The sequence below is a fragment of the Aethalodelphis obliquidens genome, unplaced genomic scaffold (genome assembly GCF_003676395.1).
Source record: "Aethalodelphis obliquidens isolate GAN/ISIS:26980383/991018 unplaced genomic scaffold, ASM367639v1 scaffold30, whole genome shotgun sequence".
Taxonomy (NCBI): Eukaryota; Metazoa; Chordata; class Mammalia; order Artiodactyla; family Delphinidae; genus Aethalodelphis; species Aethalodelphis obliquidens.
Genome location: NW_020837974.1, coordinates 4,377,080 through 4,396,397, shown reverse-complemented (window position 1 = coordinate 4,396,397; position 19,318 = coordinate 4,377,080). Strand labels below are relative to the sequence as shown.

The window sequence follows — 19,318 nt, the reverse complement described above, 5'->3', positions numbered from 1 at the left end:
CACGAACCCGTGTCCCCTGCACCGGCAGGCGGACTCTCAACCACTGCGCCACCAGGGAAGCCCCATGCATTTTCAACTTAACAATTTTCAACTTACAATGGGTTTATTAGAAGGTAACTCCATTGTAAATGGAGAAAGATATATAGATACATAATGCCTTGGCTACCACTTTAAATGTTTCCTTTCCCTTCTGAAATGATCTCAGCCATCAGGGCAAGAAACTCCAGATGAATTCGAGATAAAGGTTTAAATCAACTAGAAGAAAACACTGTAGAATATATTTGTGTGTATGAGTGTGTGTGCTTTTTATTTTTGGTATATGTAATATTGGAGAATACTTTGCTTTGGGAGTTTGGGATTGACATGTACACACTGCTATATTTAAAATGGATAGCCAACAGGGACCTACTGTATAGCACAGGGAACTCTGCTCAATATTATGTAACAACCTAAATGGGAAAAGAATTTGAAAAAGAATAGATACATGTATACGTATAACTGAATTGCTTTGCTGGACACCTAAAAGTGAAAAAAGAAATAAAGAATACCTTGCTGAATACGATACAAAACCAAAAGCCCCTTGGTACTTCCCTGGCGGCCCAGTGGTTAAGACTCCACGCTTCCACTGCAGGGCGCAGCCAAAACAAAACAAAATAAAACAAAACAAAACCCAAAAGCCACAAAACAAAAGGCTGATAAATGTGAGTACTTCAGAATTTAAAATCTCTGTATGACAAAGACACCATAAACAAAGTTAACAGATGTGATCTGTAGGAGAAAATATTTGGAATTGATATCATAGACAAAGGATTAATATCCAGAATAAGATTGAGAATAATTTCTCTCTATTTCTTCCTTTTAGAAGTAACAACCTTCCAAGTGTTAGCTAGACACACAGCAGTACAGCCAGAGACTACATTTCCCAGCTCCCCTTGCAGCCAGGTATGGCCATGTGACTAAGTTCTGGCCAATTGGATCTGAGCAGGAAAGGCTAAGTGCAACTGGAAAGTTCCATTCTTGAAAGTGAACAGCCTTTCATTTCCTTCTTTCTCCTACTCAGGGGCTGGAAGGTAGTGACCTTGGCGTAAGGGCAACACCCTAGTGCTGTGGCTCCATACTGTGCCCAAAGTGCCGGGGTGGGGGGGGGGGCGTGCCGCAGAAACTGATGGGGATGCTATGGGATATCTTAAAAATTTGAGAAAACAAAGTAACATCTGTGTTGTACATGAAATGCTAGCTTGAGTTAGTTCACATTTTCAGCGGTTAGATGGAGAAATTCCTGACGTCTCATCTTTGTGAAGATGGATTTAGAAAGCAAGTGCTGCTGGAATGTGGAGCAGGAATGAGAATGGTGGTTTTCAACCTGTTTTTAAAGTTTGATAAACTGTGCAGTGTGCAAGGGGCACTAAGTTGTTTGGACACAAATACTTATGAAGTTGTTCAGAGATAATTATTTAATAGACGGGATTATTAGATATTTCTTTTGGCTGAGGTGCTCTGTGAAAAAAATTGTAAGTCCCTGAGGGGTGATGTAATCAGAGAAGGTTTGGAAATTTTTACCGAGCGGTGGAGCAACAAGATAGGAAGGATCTGGGTCTTTGTGTGATCGCATGGATCTCCTGGAGCGGAACTGCCTACCACGCCTGGACTGTCCACCTACCTCTGGACTATCGCATGCGAAAGAAATAAACTTCTTTCCTAATAAAACCATTGTGTTTTGGGGTCTCTCTGTTATAACAGCAGAGCAGACACTGTAGGTGCCCTGCCTGTATCCCCACAGCCCTCCGTGGAGATGGATGGCTTCCTGAGTGTCTGCCTGAGGTGTCCTCTGTACGTGGGGCTGGGCTGGCCTATGTGTGGGCAGGCCCGAAGGACTCGGGAGTTACTGTCCCAGGAGTAGCTGCTCCTCCATGGGACACTCCTGAGGCGTGTTCTGTGGAGCCTCTCAGATGATCCCCAGTGGGACTGAGCCCCACATGCCCCCCTCTACTCATCAACATCTGCTTTCCCGGCTTTCCTCTCCTTTCTCTCCCCCAATCCCTCACCATGTTTCTTGGGAACCTCTCCCCAAACAAACTACTTATACCAAATCCTTGTCTTGGGGTTTGCTCTTAGGGAGCCTGAACTAAGAGAAGCACCTTAGCCTGTTCCCTAACAAATACATAAAATATGTAAATAATTACCACAGTGCAACAAGAAAATGGTAAACAAATAAAAGTGGCAAAGGATAATTGTAAGCAGTTCACAACAGAGGATAGACAATTGGCCAATAAACACACAAGACGTTCAACATCACTAGAAACCAGCCAGCTGTAGTGAAGACAGCCCAGCACAGCAATTAAGCACACTGATTCTTTAGCCCAACGGCCTGAGTTTGAATCATGGCTCTAATACTTTTTAACTCTACGGCCTGAAGGAAAATTATTTAACTTTTCTATGCTTCCATTTCCTCATCTATAAAAGTGGTATTATATTAATAATAGTACTTATCTCATAGAGTTACTATAAAGATTAAATGATAAATATTTTAAAATTTTTAACAGAACGGTTCCTGGTACCCAGTAGGTGCTACCTAAGTGTGTGGTGAGCAAATAAATAAATAAAATGCCATTTAACCCATCAGAATATACATATTAAAGGAGCTGATCTGGGAATTCCCTGGCGGTCCAGAGTGCTGTGGCCTGGGGTTCAATCCCTGGTCAGGGAACTAAGATCCCACAAGTCTCAAGGCAGGGCCAAAAAAAAAAAAAAAAAAAAAGCAGAAGCCGATCTATCAAATGTTGGCAAGGGTTTGGAGAAACAGGCTCTCTCAGACATTTGTAGTGCAAGAGCAATTTAGTATTTATTAAAATTAAAAATGCCTATTTATTCTGTGGCCCAGAAATTCTACTTCCTGTAGCTGTCCTAGAGAAATACACCTACTTGCGTGTAATGAAGTTCATGAAGGTATTTTCACTTCAGCACAGTTTGTAATAGCAAAATGTGAAATTAACCTAAATGTTTAGTAATAGGACCGTTATATTAAAGGTCGCAAACTGGTGGCCCTTAGGCTAGATTTGTCCTGAAGGTATGTTGTGCTTAGCCTGAATAGTGTTTTAAAATCTTGAATTAGTTGCCAACATTAAAAAATTTGATTTATGTCATAAAAAGCCAGGTTTTCAAATACTCTTAAAACACTGGAATTCAAGTTAACAACCCTTTGGTCTGTGTAAATAAATAGCTACTTCTGCTTAGAACAAAACACACCTGCTCCACTTTGTCACTTTACTGATTTGTTACCTGCATATCCCCTGTAGGCACTAGAGTTTGGGACCCTGGCAGATGAGCTATGGCTCAGCTAAACAATGAATTGCACATAATGAGGTAAATATGATATAGCAAATATATACGTATTGGTGTGGAAGGATCACCAAGACATATTTTGGGGGAAGTAAAAAGAAAGCAAGATGTAGAGCCATTATGTATAAGATAATGCTATTTCCGTAAACAAAAAATTATAAATGTGTATGTACAATCTAGAATGTAAACTATGAAGTTCAGGGATTTTTCTGTTTTATTGCTATGTTCCCAGTGACTAAAATAGTGCCTGGCATATACTGTGTACTCAATACATATTTGTTTAATAAGTACATATGTATAAATGTATAAAAGAGTTGTGGAAGATACACACTAAATAAGTGATTAATCCTGCCGAGGGACTGAGATTTGGGAGGGGTGATGGTCAAGGGAGGTCTCTGGTTTTGTTTTGTATAGTTTGACTCTTGTACAAGGAGAACACAACATTGTATCACTTGCATAAATTTTAAGAAACGAAAGAAAAGCAGTCCAGCGCAAAATACCACAGGTAATCAAACGAAGATCAAAGTTAGGCTCAAATGAGACCATCCAGAGAAAAAAATGAATGGGGTTAAAACTAAAATTCGGCATTTATGAGTGAGGAAAGCTAATTAAAATACTTAACCACCGGCTCAGAATTAACCAGCAGGGTGAGGAGTCAGCTGGAGATACTGATGAAGTCCAGCCACTCTGCATACGTGATGAGGCTCCATCCATAACCACAGTCCTCCCTGGTGGTATCACATTTTCTGATTTTGGGGTTTTGTTTTTCAACTCTGTGTCCACAAGTTCGTGAAGGCCTTTCACACAATGTATCAGAAAGTGCCCAGCTTGGTAAGTTTTTTAAGAAGGAAAAAAAAAAAAATTAAGAAGCTGTAAGCTAGGTAGGTAGCAAAGACCGCAAAAGAAAAGCGCTTTAATGCCAGCGTTTGGAGATCACAGACATTTCCCCTCAAAAGAAGGATAGGCCTGGCTCAGTTACAGACAAGTTTTCAGAGGCATCGAGAATAGACTGGTCTCAGCTGATTCAGAGGCGTTCAGGGTAAAAGGGACACCCCACAGGGGACTTGTCAAAGCTATGTTTGGAAGCAGCTTTTCTCACTCCAGGTTCAACTATCATTAAACAGCCTTCCTTCTTATCCTCTAGGTTTGGAGTCGAATCAATCGTCATGTTCCCAGGGGCAGGATGTTCGGAGGTGTTCTGAGACAGCAGGAGTAAAGACACTGGGACGATTCAGACAGGTCCCAACGGTGTGATTGGCAGAAAGCAAAGCGAACTCTGTCCACCACTAAGACACAGGGTGTGAGCCCCTAGGTGTGCCTGCCCTGGGCCGCCCGGGGTCCCCGCTCCGCTGGGAGCCGAGCCATGGCTGGGCTCTACCCACGCCGGTGGGCGGCTTGGTCCGCTTCACAACAGCGGCGTCCTCGCCCGCACCAGGCCTGGGACAGTCTCTTTGTAAGATTTCTGGCAACGGCTCTATAAAGGTGGACCTCCCAGCCGTCAGACTTGACAACATTCTGGAGGAGTCAAGGCGGGAAGCGAAAGACTACTCCGAGAGTGCAGAACACGAGCCGCAGCCCCGCCCCACCGTCTGTCCGCACGCACCTCCGCCGGAAGTCGGCCTGGCCGATGGCGTCGCGTGATGACGTCACGGATCCACCGGAAGTCTGGGGACGCGCTCTAGAGGCGCGGACCAGGTGCGGCTGGCGTTAGACTGGTCTCGGCGGTAAGTCCGCCTCCACCGGGCTGTTAGATACCCGGGCTGGCACAGGGCCCTTCGTCTCCCTGTTTGACTCGCCCTTCCCCTTTGTGTATGGAGCTGCAGCCCCACCTCCACCCCTCCCGGCGCACAGATCTTCTGCACCTCCCATCCCCCCAACCCCGGTTTCGGCTCCCGGGGAAAGCGCCGGCCAGGCCCACCCGCTGGGATCTTCGGACGGAGAGTAGCATCGGGAATGCTTTTCTGTTGGGTCCCCAGCGTGGGCTCCTCAGGTATAGGGATAAACACCGAGATCCAAGGCTCCCGGGTTATTTCTTCCCAATGAGCTTTTTGTCTAGAAATCTTACAGCCCCGTACATCCTGCGGGGTCTCAACATCCCTTGACTTCCAAATTCTTTTACACAGTGTATTCCGCCCCTGACTCCTAGCCTGTCGTATTATGTGAGGGTTGAATTGATGTCTCCGCAGCCAGATCCAGCTTCCTAGAGGAGCCATGTCTCCTGCAGCTTTGGGTGCCACCTGTTGTGCCGGGCGCACGCCGCTGAACAAGAGGAGATGCCTTCTGGATTCTCCGTGAATGTTCGGAGGAGGAATGCCAGAGCTGCCGGCTGAAAACTATCCAAACAAAAGAAATATGTAGGCTGGGGACCCTGAATCACTTCGTGAGAATTGCTGCTCTTTGTTTCCTCTGTCTTATCTCGTGAGGATTTTCTAGTTTGGTTATCTTAATTGGAAGTTCTGCCCAGAACCGTATCTGCCAAGGCCAACAGTAACCATTTCCAGTTTCTTAATACAGGCCTGTGTGTTGACTCTGGTCCCCCTGGGTGATCCCTGATTGTTGTGGTCACTGTCCTGGAGGGATCTTCATAGGACAGCATGCCTGATCCTGGCTGGGGCCCCCTGACTGCCTCTGGTGGATGCTTGTTCCAAGAGCAATGTCAGCAGATTCTTTTGGTTACCTTCATATCAGTGTCATTGTGAATATTTATATTCAGGGGAGTAAAAGACTGATTTATCGTTGTGGGAGGGAAGGGGGATGCATTTTGCATATTCTTCCCCACTTATTTTGGGATTTGCAGGCAGGAGATGCCACAAGGCAGACCACAGTGGTTTGATTAGGAAACTTTTGAAGGGTGACCAGGTGGGAAGCCCCACTGAGAGACAATTTGTGCTTGAAGGATGAAGAAGCCTGCTTGGAGTCACTTAGGGAATTGGAGTCACTTAGGGAATTGATGTCTGAGAATATGTGTTGGACTATATCCCTCAGTAATAGTCACACTCCTTCTGTTCCTTTGTAGCCCCAGGATGGACTTTCTGGTTCTCTTCTTGTTCTACTTGGCTTTTATGCTGATTGGTGTTGTTACGATCTGCATCTGCTCGAAAACCCATTGCTTTAAAGGCCTGGTCAGAAGAGGAGCACAGGTAACAGTGATGGTTGGAGACCACGGGATTTTGGATACCACCAGTCTAAAAGGCTCACCAGTTTTCTGTCAGAACAAAAAAGAGATGTCATTTTTTATTCGTTCGTTCACTTGTCCTTTCATTTATGGCACTTGCAGTATATTCGAAAGTCTCTCTCTTTCTGTTTTTGTTACTGTTGAAAGTAATCTTTTTTTAAAAAATTTATTTAATTTATTTATTTTCCCTTTTTTTGGGCTGTGTCGGGTCTTAGTTGCAGCACACAGGATCTTTGTTGAGGTATGCGGGATCTCTTCGTTCCGGTGCTTGGGTTTCTCTCTCTAGTTGCGGCGCTCAGACTTCTCTCTAGTTGTGGTGCGCGGGTTTTCTCTCTCTAGTCGTGGCACGTGAGCTCCAGAGCATGTGGGCTCTGAAGTTTGCAGCACGCAGGCTCTCTCGTTGAGGCTCGTGTGCTCAGTAGTTGTGGCACGTGGGCATGTGGAATGTTAGTTCCCCGATCAGGTAATGAACCCGCATCCCTTGCATTGGAAGGTGGATTCTTTACCACTGGACCACGAGGGAAGTCCCAAAAGTAATCTTTTGATAATGCTTTAAGAGAAGATAGCATTCTTAAGGTTGGCTGTTTTTCTCTAGAGTTGATGCCTGTAGTTGGGCATGGATGTGAGCAGTGTCTGCCTGGAGGGGCCTGATGGGTGAAACTGGGGGTAGTGTGAGTAGAAAGCTGAACATCGGGCCGCCCACACTCCTCCAGGGATCAAAGTGAGCAGAATTGGGGTGAGCAGCCTTGGGAAGGGGTTGGCCTGGTGGGGGGACCTGGGCTAATGCTCCGTGATCTGGAGGTCGACTCTGGAACCTAGGATTGAACCCAAGGCAGGGAAAGGCTACATTAACAGATCACATCAGCATTACCTGATCCAGCCCCTCTGCTCACCTCTCTTTGCCTGAAGACCCCAACTTAGTGCCTTGTTTGGGGTCAGGATGGAAATGGAGGAGTTGACATCATAGGAAGGCCAGCTGAGGGAAGCCCTCCTCTTTATTCTCACTTAAATCTCTTCTCTGCTCACATGCAGAAACATGCCTTAATATCACCAATATTGCTGGCTGAAAGGGAAGCATCTAATTTGTTTAGGTGTGGGGAGAAAGAGAAATGAAACTGAACCTTTCTCTTTTCTTTTGTTTCAGATAATTTCGTATATAATTCCAGAATGCCTTCGGAGAGCCATGCTAAGATTGCTTCATTACCTCTTCCATACACGGTATTTATATTTCAGAGTTTAAGTATTATCTTCTTTTCTGTTTCGATTATTAACTGTTGCTGTCCTCTAGCTCTAGGAGGTTCCTTGTTTGTTTCCAGCGTGATACAGGGAGGGATGCTGCAGGGATCAAGAGTCCTGGGTTCAGAACCTCTACTGACAGATAATCTACCTTTTATCTCTGGGGTTTTGACATATCAAATTTTAAGTATCAATACTTAAAGAATGGGAAAGTATTGACGTGCATTTCTGTAAAAAGAAATATATACTGATACTGAGACCTCAGTTCCCCACAAAGATGATGATGATAATAGATAACATTTATTGAGTACTTACTATGTGGTAGGCACTAGGTGAAATGTTTCACATGATTTCTAATGTAATTCTTACTGTTGTCTCAAACCCAAAGGAAGTGGTTGTCCGTTGGTTCGCCTCCTATAGTGTGGTGTGATTTTTTCACAGAGAAGCCCCTGTGAACAAGTCTTGTACCTGTGTCCTTTCAGAAACCACACCTTTGTTATCCTGCATCTCATCTTGCAAGGAATGGTTTATACTGAATACACCTGGGAAATATTTGGCCTCTGTCAAGAGCTGGAGTTCTCCTCGAATTACCTTTTTCTGCCTTATCTGCTGCTGATTGTAAACCTGTTTTTTTTTGCCCTAAGTTGTGAAACAAACCCTGGTAAGTTGAGGCGCTTAGTATAGAAAATGGTGACAGATCAACTGTCTGTCTCACTGACAGTGCTACAAACAAGTAGTGATCCCTCCAAGGGCTTTGCAGAAAATTTGCTATGTAGGGTTTGCATGATCTTTCAGTTTTGAATGTTTTTTAGTTTTATTTTTTTCTTCTTTGTCCCACAGATTATTTAGAACTATTTAAACATCACTTAACTGTGTTATATACAGAGCTTGCCGTCTATATGAAACTGTTTCTTTTAAAGTTGTTACTGATATTTGCATTACGCCCAGGCATGTTGTCAGTTTCTGTAAATGATCCATGTGTTCTTGAAAAGAGTATTATACTTTCTAGTCCTTGGGCACAGGCAACGATATAAGTCCATTAGATCAAGATGTTAATTATGTTCAGATTTTTATATTCATACTAATATTTTTGTTTGATTACTGAGAGAGGTATGTGATCTCATTCTGTTGGTAGATTTGACAGATTTTTTCCTTCACCTATTTTGAAGCTATTATATGTGTGTGTATGTGTGTGTGTGTGTGTGTGTGTGTATAATAGATATATATACTCATTAGACGTATTCAAGTTTAGAATTAGTATCATCTCTTGAATCTTTTTTCAAAATACAGTGAGCCTCTTTGTTACTAGTAATACTCTTTGCTCTCAAGTCTCCTTTGTCTGATACTCATATTTATTATTACACTGTTTTTAGAAATATACTTGCTAGGTATTTTTTTTTCCCATCCACTTATTTTAATAAATTAAATTAATTTATTTATTTATTTTAAATTTTTGGCTGCGTTGGGTCTTCATTGCTGCGCGCGGGCTTTCTCTAGTTACGGTGAGCAGGGCCTACTCTTCGCTGTGGTGCACGGGCTTCTCATTGCGGTGGCTTCTCTTGTTGCAGAGCACAGGCTCTAGCTGTGCAGGCTCAGTAGTTGTGGTGCACGGGCTTAGTTACTCCGCAGCATGTGGGATCTTCCCCCACCAGGGCTCGAACCTGTGTCTCCTGCGTTGGCAGGTGGATTCTTAACCACTGCACCACCAGGGAAGTCCCCATTCCCTTATTTTAATCTTTTCTATCCTTGAAGGACCAAATGTCCATTAATTAACGAACAGATAAATAAAATGCGATATACCTGTTGGATGGAATGTTATTCAACCATAAGGAGGAATGAAGTACTTATACATCCTATAACATGGGTGGATCTTGGAAGCATTATGCTCAATGAAAGAAGCCGGATACAAAAGACCACATATTGTATGATTCCATTTATATGAAGTATCCAAAAAAGGCAAATCCATAGAGACAGAAAATAGATTAGTGGTTGCCATGGATTGTGGGATTAGAGAAATGGAGAATGACTGCTGAAAGGATTTCTTTTTGGGGTGATGAAAATGTTCTAAAGTTGATTGTAGTGGTGGTCGTACAACTCTGTGACTATAAAAACCACTGAATGGGGGCTTCCCTGTGGGCGCAGTGGTTAAGAACCCACCTGCCAATGCAGGGGACACGGGTTTGAGCCGTGGTCTGGGAAGACCCCACATGCCGCGGAGAAGCTAAGCCTGTGCGCCATAACTCCTGAGCCTGCATGCCACAACTGCTGAGCCTCTGTGCCACATCTGAGCCCACATGCCACAACTACTGAGCCCGCAGGCTGCAACTACTGAGCCCGTGTGCCACAACTACTGAGCCCGTGCGCCACAACTACTGAGCCTCAGCGCCACATCTACTGAGCCCACGCCCCACAACTACTGAGCCTGCGCGCCACAAATACTGAGCCCACATGCCGCAACTACTGAGCCCGCATGCCACAACTACTGAGCCCGTGCGCCACAATTACTGAAGCCCACGTACCTAGAGCCCGTGCTCTGCTACAGAGAAGCCACCACAATGAGAAGCCCGTGCACCTCAACGAAGAGTAGCCCCTGCTCACGACAACTGGAGAAAGCCCGTGCGCAGCAATGAAGACCCAATGCAGCCAAAAATAAATAATAAATAAGTTAATTAATTTTAAAAAAACAACATTGGATGGTACACTTTAAATGGGTGAATTGGGTTTATGAACTATATCTCAAAGCTGTTAATTTAAAAAATAAATTATTTGGAATATTAAATACAGCAGTTTTAGTTGTGCTTTGCCAGGACAGATTGTGTGAACATCTGGTCCACTGTATTGCTCGAAACTGACACTTGTCCTTCCTTTTTTCAGGTACCATAACAAAAGCAAATGAATTACTCTTTCTTCAAGTTTATGAATTTGATGAAGGGATGTTCCCAAAGAACGTAAGGTGTTCTACTTGTGATTTAAGGAAACCAGCGCGATCCAAGCACTGCAGTAAGTCTGGTTCTGGCCCCTCCAGCTCTGCCCTCGCACAGCAGACAAGTGGGCTTCATCTGTAAGGGAATGTTACATAAATCTAGAAGCAGGGCCATTTGACCTCCAGACATGAGGTGGCCTCTGTTGGTAGGGGATAGTTAGATAGTGGTTTCTTTGAGATGCCTAGAGATGAGGTCTTGTGTTCTCCTGTAGTGGGTAACCTTCAGCTCTGGGCAAAACAGCCCTTCCTTTGCCACATGGCAGTGCTTACTGCTCAAGAGATGTTTCTGTAGGCTGTTGTGTTTGCAGACTTCAGTCCTGGCAGAGCCTACTCTTCTGGGCAGTGGCCAAGATTCTAGGTTAGTGCTGTCCAACAAAAATATAATGTGAGCCACCGATGTGATTTAAAATTTTCTAGTAGCCATGTTGCAAAAGTAAAAATAAATGGGAAAAATTTATTTTAATTATATGTCATTTAAGATATCTAAAATACCATTTCAACATGTAATCAGTATAAAAGTATCATTAGTGGATTTTTTTATATTCTGTTTTCATACTAATTCCTTGCAATTCCGTGTTTTTTACATTTACAGTACATCTCAATCAATAGACACTAAATTTTTTTTTTTTTTTTTTGTGGTACGCGGTCCTCTCACTGTTGTGGTCTTTCCCGCTGCGGAGCACAGGCTCCAGACGCACAGACTCAGCGGCCATGGCTCACGGACCTAGCCGCTCCACGGCATGTGGAATCTTCCCGGTCCGGGGCACAAACCCGTGTCCCCTGCCTCAGCAGGCGGACTCTCAACCACTGCACCACCAGGGAAGCCCGACACTAAATTTTTATTGGAAATTCTTGATTTGTATTTAGATTTCATAAAACTTACAGTTGAAAGAGCTGATTCACATTCCGAAGCTATTCCAGACATTCTTAAAAGTTTTTTGATGACTGAATCAGTACCAAAACATCATTTTTCTTGGGACTTCCCTGGTGGCACAGTGGTTAAGAATCCGCCTGCCAGTGCAGGGGATACGGGTTTGAGCCCTGGTCCAGAAAGATCCCACACACCGCAGAGCAGCTAAGCCCGTGTGCCACAACTACTGAAGCCCACACACCTAGAGCCCATGCTCTGCAACAAGAGAAGCCATAGCAATGAGAAGCCCGCGCACCGCAACGAAGAGTAGCCCCCACTCACCGCTGCTAGAGAAAGCCCGTGCACAGCAACGAAGACCCAACGCAGCCAAAATAAATAAACAAATAAATAAACCAGCATTTTTCTTTAATATCCATATCTACATTGACATAATGGTTCGTCTTTATCAGAAGAATTGATTTGACTTTAAAGCAAAAGCATCAGTTTTAAAATTATGTCTGTCCAGGTTAATAAGTTCAGCATTATTCACATTGATCTCAAAGGAGCAATGCATAATTGAAAAACAACTGCGAATTTATCAATATCAACAAAGTATTCTTTCAAGTTTCTCTTGTAGCCACATTTCAAGTGCTCATTACTCACATGTGGCTACTGTATTGGCTACCGTATTGTCCCCTTCGGTTCTGAAAGCTTGGTGACAGCAGCTGCCACTGACACTACCAGCTCATCCTGCTAGTGTCAGTGTGTGAAGCTCAGTAGGAGTGCACGGTGTCATTATCAAGGATCAACGCAGGGTTGTGGCTCCCCCATTTCTGTGCAGGTGTGTGCAACCGGTGTGTGCACCGCTTTGACCATCACTGTGTGTGGGTGAACAACTGTATCGGGGCCTGGAACATCAGGTACTTCCTCTTCTACCTCTTGACGTTGACGGCCTCGGCTGCCACCATGGCTGTGGTGAGCACTGTGTTTCTAGTCCAGCTGGTGATGGTGTCGGACTTGTACCTGGAGACTTACATCAATGACTTTGGACACTTGCAGGTGGTTGACACTGTCTTTGTTGTTCAGGTAATTAATATTCAGGTAATTATGTTGTGGGCTGTATGTTTCTGACTTAAGGTTTAAAAATTGGAAAAAGGGCATCTGTTTTCTGAGTCAAAACGTGAAGGCATTCCTTTTTTAAAAAATTGATATATAATTTTTAAAAATCAATATATAATTCACACACCATAAAATTCACCCTTTTAAAGTATACAGTTCAGTGGTTTTAATATATTCACAGAACCACATAACTATCACCACAATCTAATTTCAGAACATCTCATCATCTGTAAAACAAACTCTTATCTATTAGCAGTCACTCCCCATTCCCTTTTTCCCCAGACCCAGGCAGCCACCAGTTTACTTTCTGTCTTTATGGTTTTGCCTTTTCTGGTCATTTCACATAAGTGGAATCATACAATATGTAGCCTTTTGAGCTGGTTTCTTTCACTTAGCATAATATGTTCAAAGCTCATTCATTTTGTAGCATGAATCAGTGCTTCATTCCTTTTTATGGCTAAATAACATTCTGTTGTAATCATTTGAGGAACCACCACACTGATTTCCAAAACATTTGCATCATTTACATTCCCACCAGCAATCTATGAAGGTTCCAATTTCTCCACATTCTTAACAATACTTGTTATTATCTTTTTTTTATTATAGCCATATAGTGGGTATGAAGTGATACCTTACTGTGGTTTGATTTGCATTTACCCTAATGACTAATGATATTGAGCATCTTTTCATGTGCTTATTGGCCATTAGTATATCTTCTCTGGAGAAGAAAGTTTAAGGGAGAAGCAGCTCATTTTTATTTGGGTTGTCTTTTATTCTTGTGTTGCAAGAGTTCTTTTTTGTATTCTGGACACTTGACTCTTATCAGATACAGGATGTGCAAATATTTTCTCCCATTCTGTTGGTTGTCTTTTCACTTTTTTGATAGTTTTCTTTGAAGCACAGAAGTTTTAAATTTTGATGCTCAATTTATTTTTTCTTTTGTTGCTTTTGCTGTAGTGTCATAGCTAAGAAATCATTGCTTAATCCAAGATCATGAAGATTTACACTTAAATATTCTTTAAAGTATTTTATAATTTTAGCTCTTACATTTAGGTCTTTAATCATTTTGAGTTAATTATTATTATTATTTTTTTTGCGGTACGCGGGCCTCTCACTGCTGTGGCCTCTCCCGTTGCGGAGCACAGGCTCCGGACGCGCAGGGTGAGTGGCCATGGCTCACGGGCCCAGCCGCTCCGCGGTATGTGGGATCTTCCCGGACCGGGGCACGAACCCGTGTCCCTTGCATCGGCAGGCGGACTCTCAACCACTGTGCCACCAGGGAAGCCCCAACTTTATTCTTTAGTTTGTGGATATCCAGTTGTTCCAGCATCATTTATTTATTTATTTATTTATATTTTTGGCTGCGTTGGGCCTTCGTTGCTGCACGTGGGCTTTCTCTATTTGCAGCAAGCGAGGGCTACTCTTTGTTGTGGTGCACAGGCTTCTCATTGCACTGGCTTCTCATTGCAGAGCATGGGCTCTAGGTGCACGAGCTTAGTTGCTCCATGGCATGTGGGATCTTCCCAGACCAGGGCTCGAACCCGTGTCCCCTGCATTGGCAGGCGGACTCTTAACCACTGTGCCACCAGGGTAGTCCCCCAGCATCATTTATTGAAAAGACTATTCTTTGCCCATTAATTTACCATAATGTGAAAGTCAAAGCCATTCTTTAAAAACTCACTTGATTGCTAAAAGATTTCTATTTCATTTATGGGAAATGGCTTACGAGCAGTCTTTTTTTAGGTAACTGCCTAATTCTCCTTGAGTGTTTTTTTCCTTTTGTTTCAAAGAAAATAAAATGAGCAAGTGGGACGTATTAAATGAATGCAAGGTTGGTTCAATATTGGGAAATTGATTAGTATCTTATACAGCATTATTAAGTATTAGGAACAATGATATTATTTCTCTAGATGCTGAAAAGCCTGTCAAAAAATTCAATACCCATTATAATAAAAGCACTTAGAAAATAGGAATTGAAGGATATTGTCTTAATATGATAAAATACACACATAGTCCTAAAGCCTGCATCTTTCTTTTTAACTCTTATTTTAAAATAATGATAGATTTACAGGAGGTTACAGGAATCCTGTGCACCCCTAAGCTCCTCTCCCCATGCCAGAATCCCTATGCAACCACAGCACAAAAGCAAGAAATTGACATTGGCACAGTCCACAGTGTCAGTTATATATGTGTTCGTTTGTGTTGTGTGTGTAGCTCTGTGCAGTTTGTCACATGTGTAGCTTTGCATAATTGCCACCACAACTAAGGTGCTCTTCTGTCCATCACCACAGACTCCCTGTGTTATCCCTGATACCCACATCCTCCTCCCCACCTCCCTAATGCCCGGCCACCACTCATCTGTTTTCTATCTTTGTTATTATGTTATTTATTGTTACATACATTAACAATTATTAACAATTAACAATTGTTAATAACAATTAATTATTAACAATTAACAAAATGCTACAGTAGCATTTTGTGATTGGTTTTTTTCACTCAGCACAGTTTCCTTGAGATTCATCCTAGTGGTTGCATGTACCAGTAGTTCATTCCTTCTTACTGCCGTCTAGTTTTCCGTGGTGAGAATGGATCACAGTTTGTTTAATGAGTTAGCCTTTGAATGACATTTGGGTAATTTCCAGTGTTTGGCTATCACTAACAAGGCTGCTATGAACATTGGTTTAGAAGCTGCTGTGTGAAAAGAAGTCTTCAGTGTGATTGTTGGGTTGTATGGTAAGTCCATTTTAAGTTTTGAAAAGGAGAACCACACTGTTTTGCAGAGTGCTTGTACCTTTCTACATTCTCCTCCCCAGGGACGGGGGAGTAAGTGGTTTCTCTGCATCTTTGCCAGGTTTATCATTATCACTGATTTTCACTTCAGCTGTTCTCATAGGTATGTCATGATACCTCCTTGTTGTTTTAACCTTGAGTAGTTTTTATTCTCAAGTTTTTTCCCAATTATGTATATTTGTAATCATACTGAAAAGTTAAAAGAATAACAGAGTGACTACCCATATACCTTCCACCTAGATTTTAAAATTGTTAACATTTTAATCTGTTTTCTTTCTATACGTGTGTATATATTTCTCTGTATTATTAGAAATAAGTTGGAGATGAAGTTGCTTCACCCCTAAATACCTGAGCATACATTTTTTCAGAATGTCAACATTCTCATACGTATCTACAATTCTATTATCCCATGTAAGAAAAGTAATAATAAATCTATATACTCTCTAGTCCATATTCAGATTTCCCCGTTGTTTCAAATATGTCTTTTATAGCTCTTCTACCTCCTTGAACCAGATTCCATTTTATAGTTATGCATTACATTTGAATATTATGTCCTTTTATTCTAAAATAATGCCCCTGCTTTTTTTTCATTAAATTGACGTTTAGTAGTCTAGTTATCTTTTAAAATGTCCCATGTTCTAGATTTTTCTTTTCCTAATTGTCATCTAATTTTTCTCTTTCTTTATATTAGTGTAAACTGGAAGTTAGTTCTAGAGCCTTGATTAGATTCAAGTTAAATGTTTTTGGCAAAAATGCTTCCTAGGTAGGGATGTGTATTTCATAGTGCATCCCATCAGGTGACATAGGAGCAGTGAAGCCCAGGTTGATTCATTGGTTTACGGAGGTGACCACCAGTTCCCTCCACTCGTGAAGTGCATTTTCCCCTTTGCAATGGGTAATCTTGTGTATATGGTTTTGTTTTTGTATTTAAGACTTTCTTTAGGATAGATTTCCAACAACATAAATACTGGGTCAAAGACTGACAACATTTATAAGTCTTCCGATATTTATCTATGTTGTCAAATTGCTTTTTAAAACCTGTGGTTAGAGCAGTGTGTAAGTGTTCCTTTCACTGCATAAGAGCAGGCATTGATGATGCCTGGGATGGGAAGTGCTTCTAGTTTGACAGAATATGGTTTACCCTTTTTTACAAATTACATTTCTTTCATTACTTTTGATTACTTTCCTTGTCTGTCAGTCATTGGTATATCTTTTTTTGTGAATTCTGCCCTTTAATTGTTTACCTATTTGATATTAGAATAACTTTTGGTTTGAGGTCTTTGGATAATAATGGTAGTTCATTGTTGTTATATTTGTTTTCTGTTTGTGTGTCTCATTTTTTGTTGTTTAAAAAGCTTTAGACATTCTTCCTCATCGAATCTGTCTCTTTTCTTTGTAACTTCAGTTAGCAAGTCTCGCCCATCGGGAGTTTTGATGGAGTTTTGATAAGTATCTACTTCTTTTCTGCTCACTTTCAAAAATATTGAACTCTTTCAGAATTATTTGTCTATCATAAAAACGAACTTATACAAATTCAAGTAGTCCAGAACTTTTAGGGGTCGGGGGAGGTGGGAGAAATAAGTGAAGGTAGTTCTTCCAGTTGAAAGATGAATAAGTCCTGGGAATGTAACGTACAGCATGGTGACTGTAATTAACAATACTGTATTGTACATTTGAAAGTTGCCAGGAGAGTAGCTCATAAAGGTTCTCAACACACACACACAAATTGTAACTGTGAGGTGACAGATGTGTTAACTAACGTTATTGTAATCATTTCATTATATAATATATATAATCATTATGTTGTATATTACATGCACCTTAAACTTTCATAATGTTACATGCCAATTATATCTCTACAAAGCCGGGGGTGGGGGGAGAAGAAAATTTAAAACATCTTGGACAAAAATAAAATATAAACTGGGAATTATTCCCCTCCCCTCCCAACAGTTTCATTCTCCAGAGACAACCACTTTTATAGTTTGGTGTACATTTCAGGCTTTTTCTCTATGTTTATTTATATGGCCATACACTTTCATGGAGTTAGTTTTGTTTTTACACAAATAGGATTCCATTGTGATTTTTGCATTTTGTCTTTCTTGTTGGGCAATATATTACCAACATCTTTTCCAAATTAGTACATAGACACTGACCTAATTTAAAGGCTCCTTGTTGTTCCATAGGATGACTATCCCAGAGTTTTACTCTTCCTCCTGGATGGACATTTAACTTGTTTCTTTTGGGAAGAGGGGCTATTAAAATCAGTGCTACAGTGAATACCCTTGTACATGTATTTCTGTGGTCGTATTGTTTTCAGAGAGAGATTGATCTCTTCTGTCCGTCTGGACTTTATGTTGATGCATGAACTAAGATCTACATTCATTTCTCTGTTTATTTTCTGAATAGCTAACTGGCATCATCTCCTGAGTGTCCTTCCCCTTTTCCTTCAATGCACACACTTAATTTATCCCATATGAAATTCTTCCTGGGAGGTTTGTCAGTGCTGTTTTTGGTTCTGATTTTGTGTTCAGTGGGTCAGATGTGTATGGAGGTGGGGGAGCTGGGAAGGCAATTCTGAAGTGTATATGGACGTGACCATGGCCGGTGGTTCCTGACCCCAACTCGTGTCACAGCCTAGCTGCCTAACGTGCTGCTTCTTCTTTGCCCCCAGTACCTGTTCCTGACCTTCCCGAGGATTGTCTTCCTGTTGGGCTTTGTTGTGGTGCTGAGCTTCCTCCTGGGGAGCTACCTGTGCTTCTGTCTGTACCTGGCCGCTACCAACCAGACCACTAATGAGTGGTACAGAGGTGCCCGAGCCTGGTGCCAGCATTGCCCCCACGTGGCCTGGCCCCCGTCAGCAGAGCCCCAGGTTTACCGGAACATTCACTCCCGTGGGCTTTGGAGCAACCTTCGCGAGATCTTTCTACCTGCTGTTGCACATTATGAGAGAAAGAAGAAATAAGAATGGGAAGAGTGTTACTGCCTTTTAAATATAGTATATGTTTATTTATACATATGGATACTTTCTTCTTTTTTAAAAAATTTTTATTTATTTATTTGGTTGCGTTGGGTCTTCGTTACTGCACGTGGGCTTTGTCTAGTTGTGTCGAGCGGTGGCTTCTCTTATTGCGGAGCACGGGCTCTAGGTGCGCGGGCTTCAGTAGTTGCGGTCATGGGCTCTAGAGCGCAGGCTCAGTACTTGTGGCGCACGGGCTTAGTTGCTCCGTGGCATGTGGGATCTTCCCGGACCAGGGCTCAAACCCGTGTCCCCTGCACTGGCAGGCGGATTCTTAACCACTGCGCCACCAGGGAAGTCCTGGATACTTACTTTCTAAGCATTGGTTTATTTCTTTTTTCCCAGTTTCCACTGTGTTTATGAATTGGCTCTCAGTAGCTAAGGAAGGGAAGGGAAAACTAGTGTTTACTGAGTGCCTAAGCTTTGCCAGGTGCCATGCTAATAAACCCTGGGGCAGAAATACCCCTTGCTCATCCTCTGTTCATTCAGCCGGCTGGAGTGGAGCATCTCTAAAGTCTTGGTGCCAAGGGGCTCAAAGGTGAATTCCCAGAGGTTCCAGTTGACCTTGGTCTCCCACTGGGCTCCTGGACAGGAGGGGCCTTATGGCTGTGTCCCCTGATATGCAGGAGGGTCTCTGTGACTTGAAGTTGTCTCAGCTGCACCCTCTTTAATGTCCTTTCCATCTTTCCCTGGGAAACGCCTTGGCTTTTTTCATCTCCTTGACCACACCCAGCATCCTCTCCTAGGCCCACCCTCAGGCCAGAATGGACCTTTTACAGAAGGCTCATTCCTGTGGCCTCTGGCCTGCCC

The 19,318-nt window shown here is 42.5% G+C and overlaps 1 protein-coding gene across 5 annotated transcripts; it reads left to right on the top strand.

Annotated features, from left to right (window-relative positions):
- Positions 1–4,987: 4,987 nt before the first annotated feature.
- On the top strand, positions 4,988–18,506 carry ZDHHC4 (zDHHC palmitoyltransferase 4). Of its 5 annotated transcripts, none has more exons than XM_027125747.1 (8): positions 4,988–5,063; positions 5,526–5,693; positions 6,356–6,479; positions 7,659–7,732; positions 8,233–8,411; positions 10,625–10,750; positions 12,425–12,669; positions 18,164–18,506. In XM_027125747.1, exons 2-8 carry the CDS (start codon positions 5,635–5,637, stop codon positions 18,452–18,454), a joined length of 1,098 nt encoding a protein of 365 aa, XP_026981548.1. In that variant the 5' UTR covers positions 4,988–5,063; positions 5,526–5,634; the 3' UTR covers positions 18,455–18,506. The 5 variants fall into 5 exon arrangements, with proteins under 5 accessions (XP_026981548.1, XP_026981551.1, XP_026981549.1 ...); XM_027125750.1 differs by having other exon boundaries at positions 4,999–5,063; positions 5,526–5,719; XM_027125748.1 differs by lacking the exon at positions 4,988–5,063 and adding an exon at positions 5,115–5,329 and having other exon boundaries at positions 5,526–5,757.
- The last annotated feature ends 812 nt before the right edge of the window (positions 18,507–19,318 follow it).

Coding starts and splice junctions, on each gene's coding strand:
- ZDHHC4 (XM_027125747.1), top strand. CDS start 5,635: ATGTTCGGAGGAGGAATGCCAGAGCTGCCGGCTGAAAACTATCCAAAC. Junction 6,480..7,658: donor TGGTCAGAAGAGGAGCACAG/GTAACAGTGATG, acceptor CTTTTGTTTCAG/ATAATTTCGTATATAATTCC. Junction 8,412..10,624: donor AAGTTGTGAAACAAACCCTG/GTAAGTTGAGGC, acceptor TCCTTTTTTCAG/GTACCATAACAAAAGCAAAT.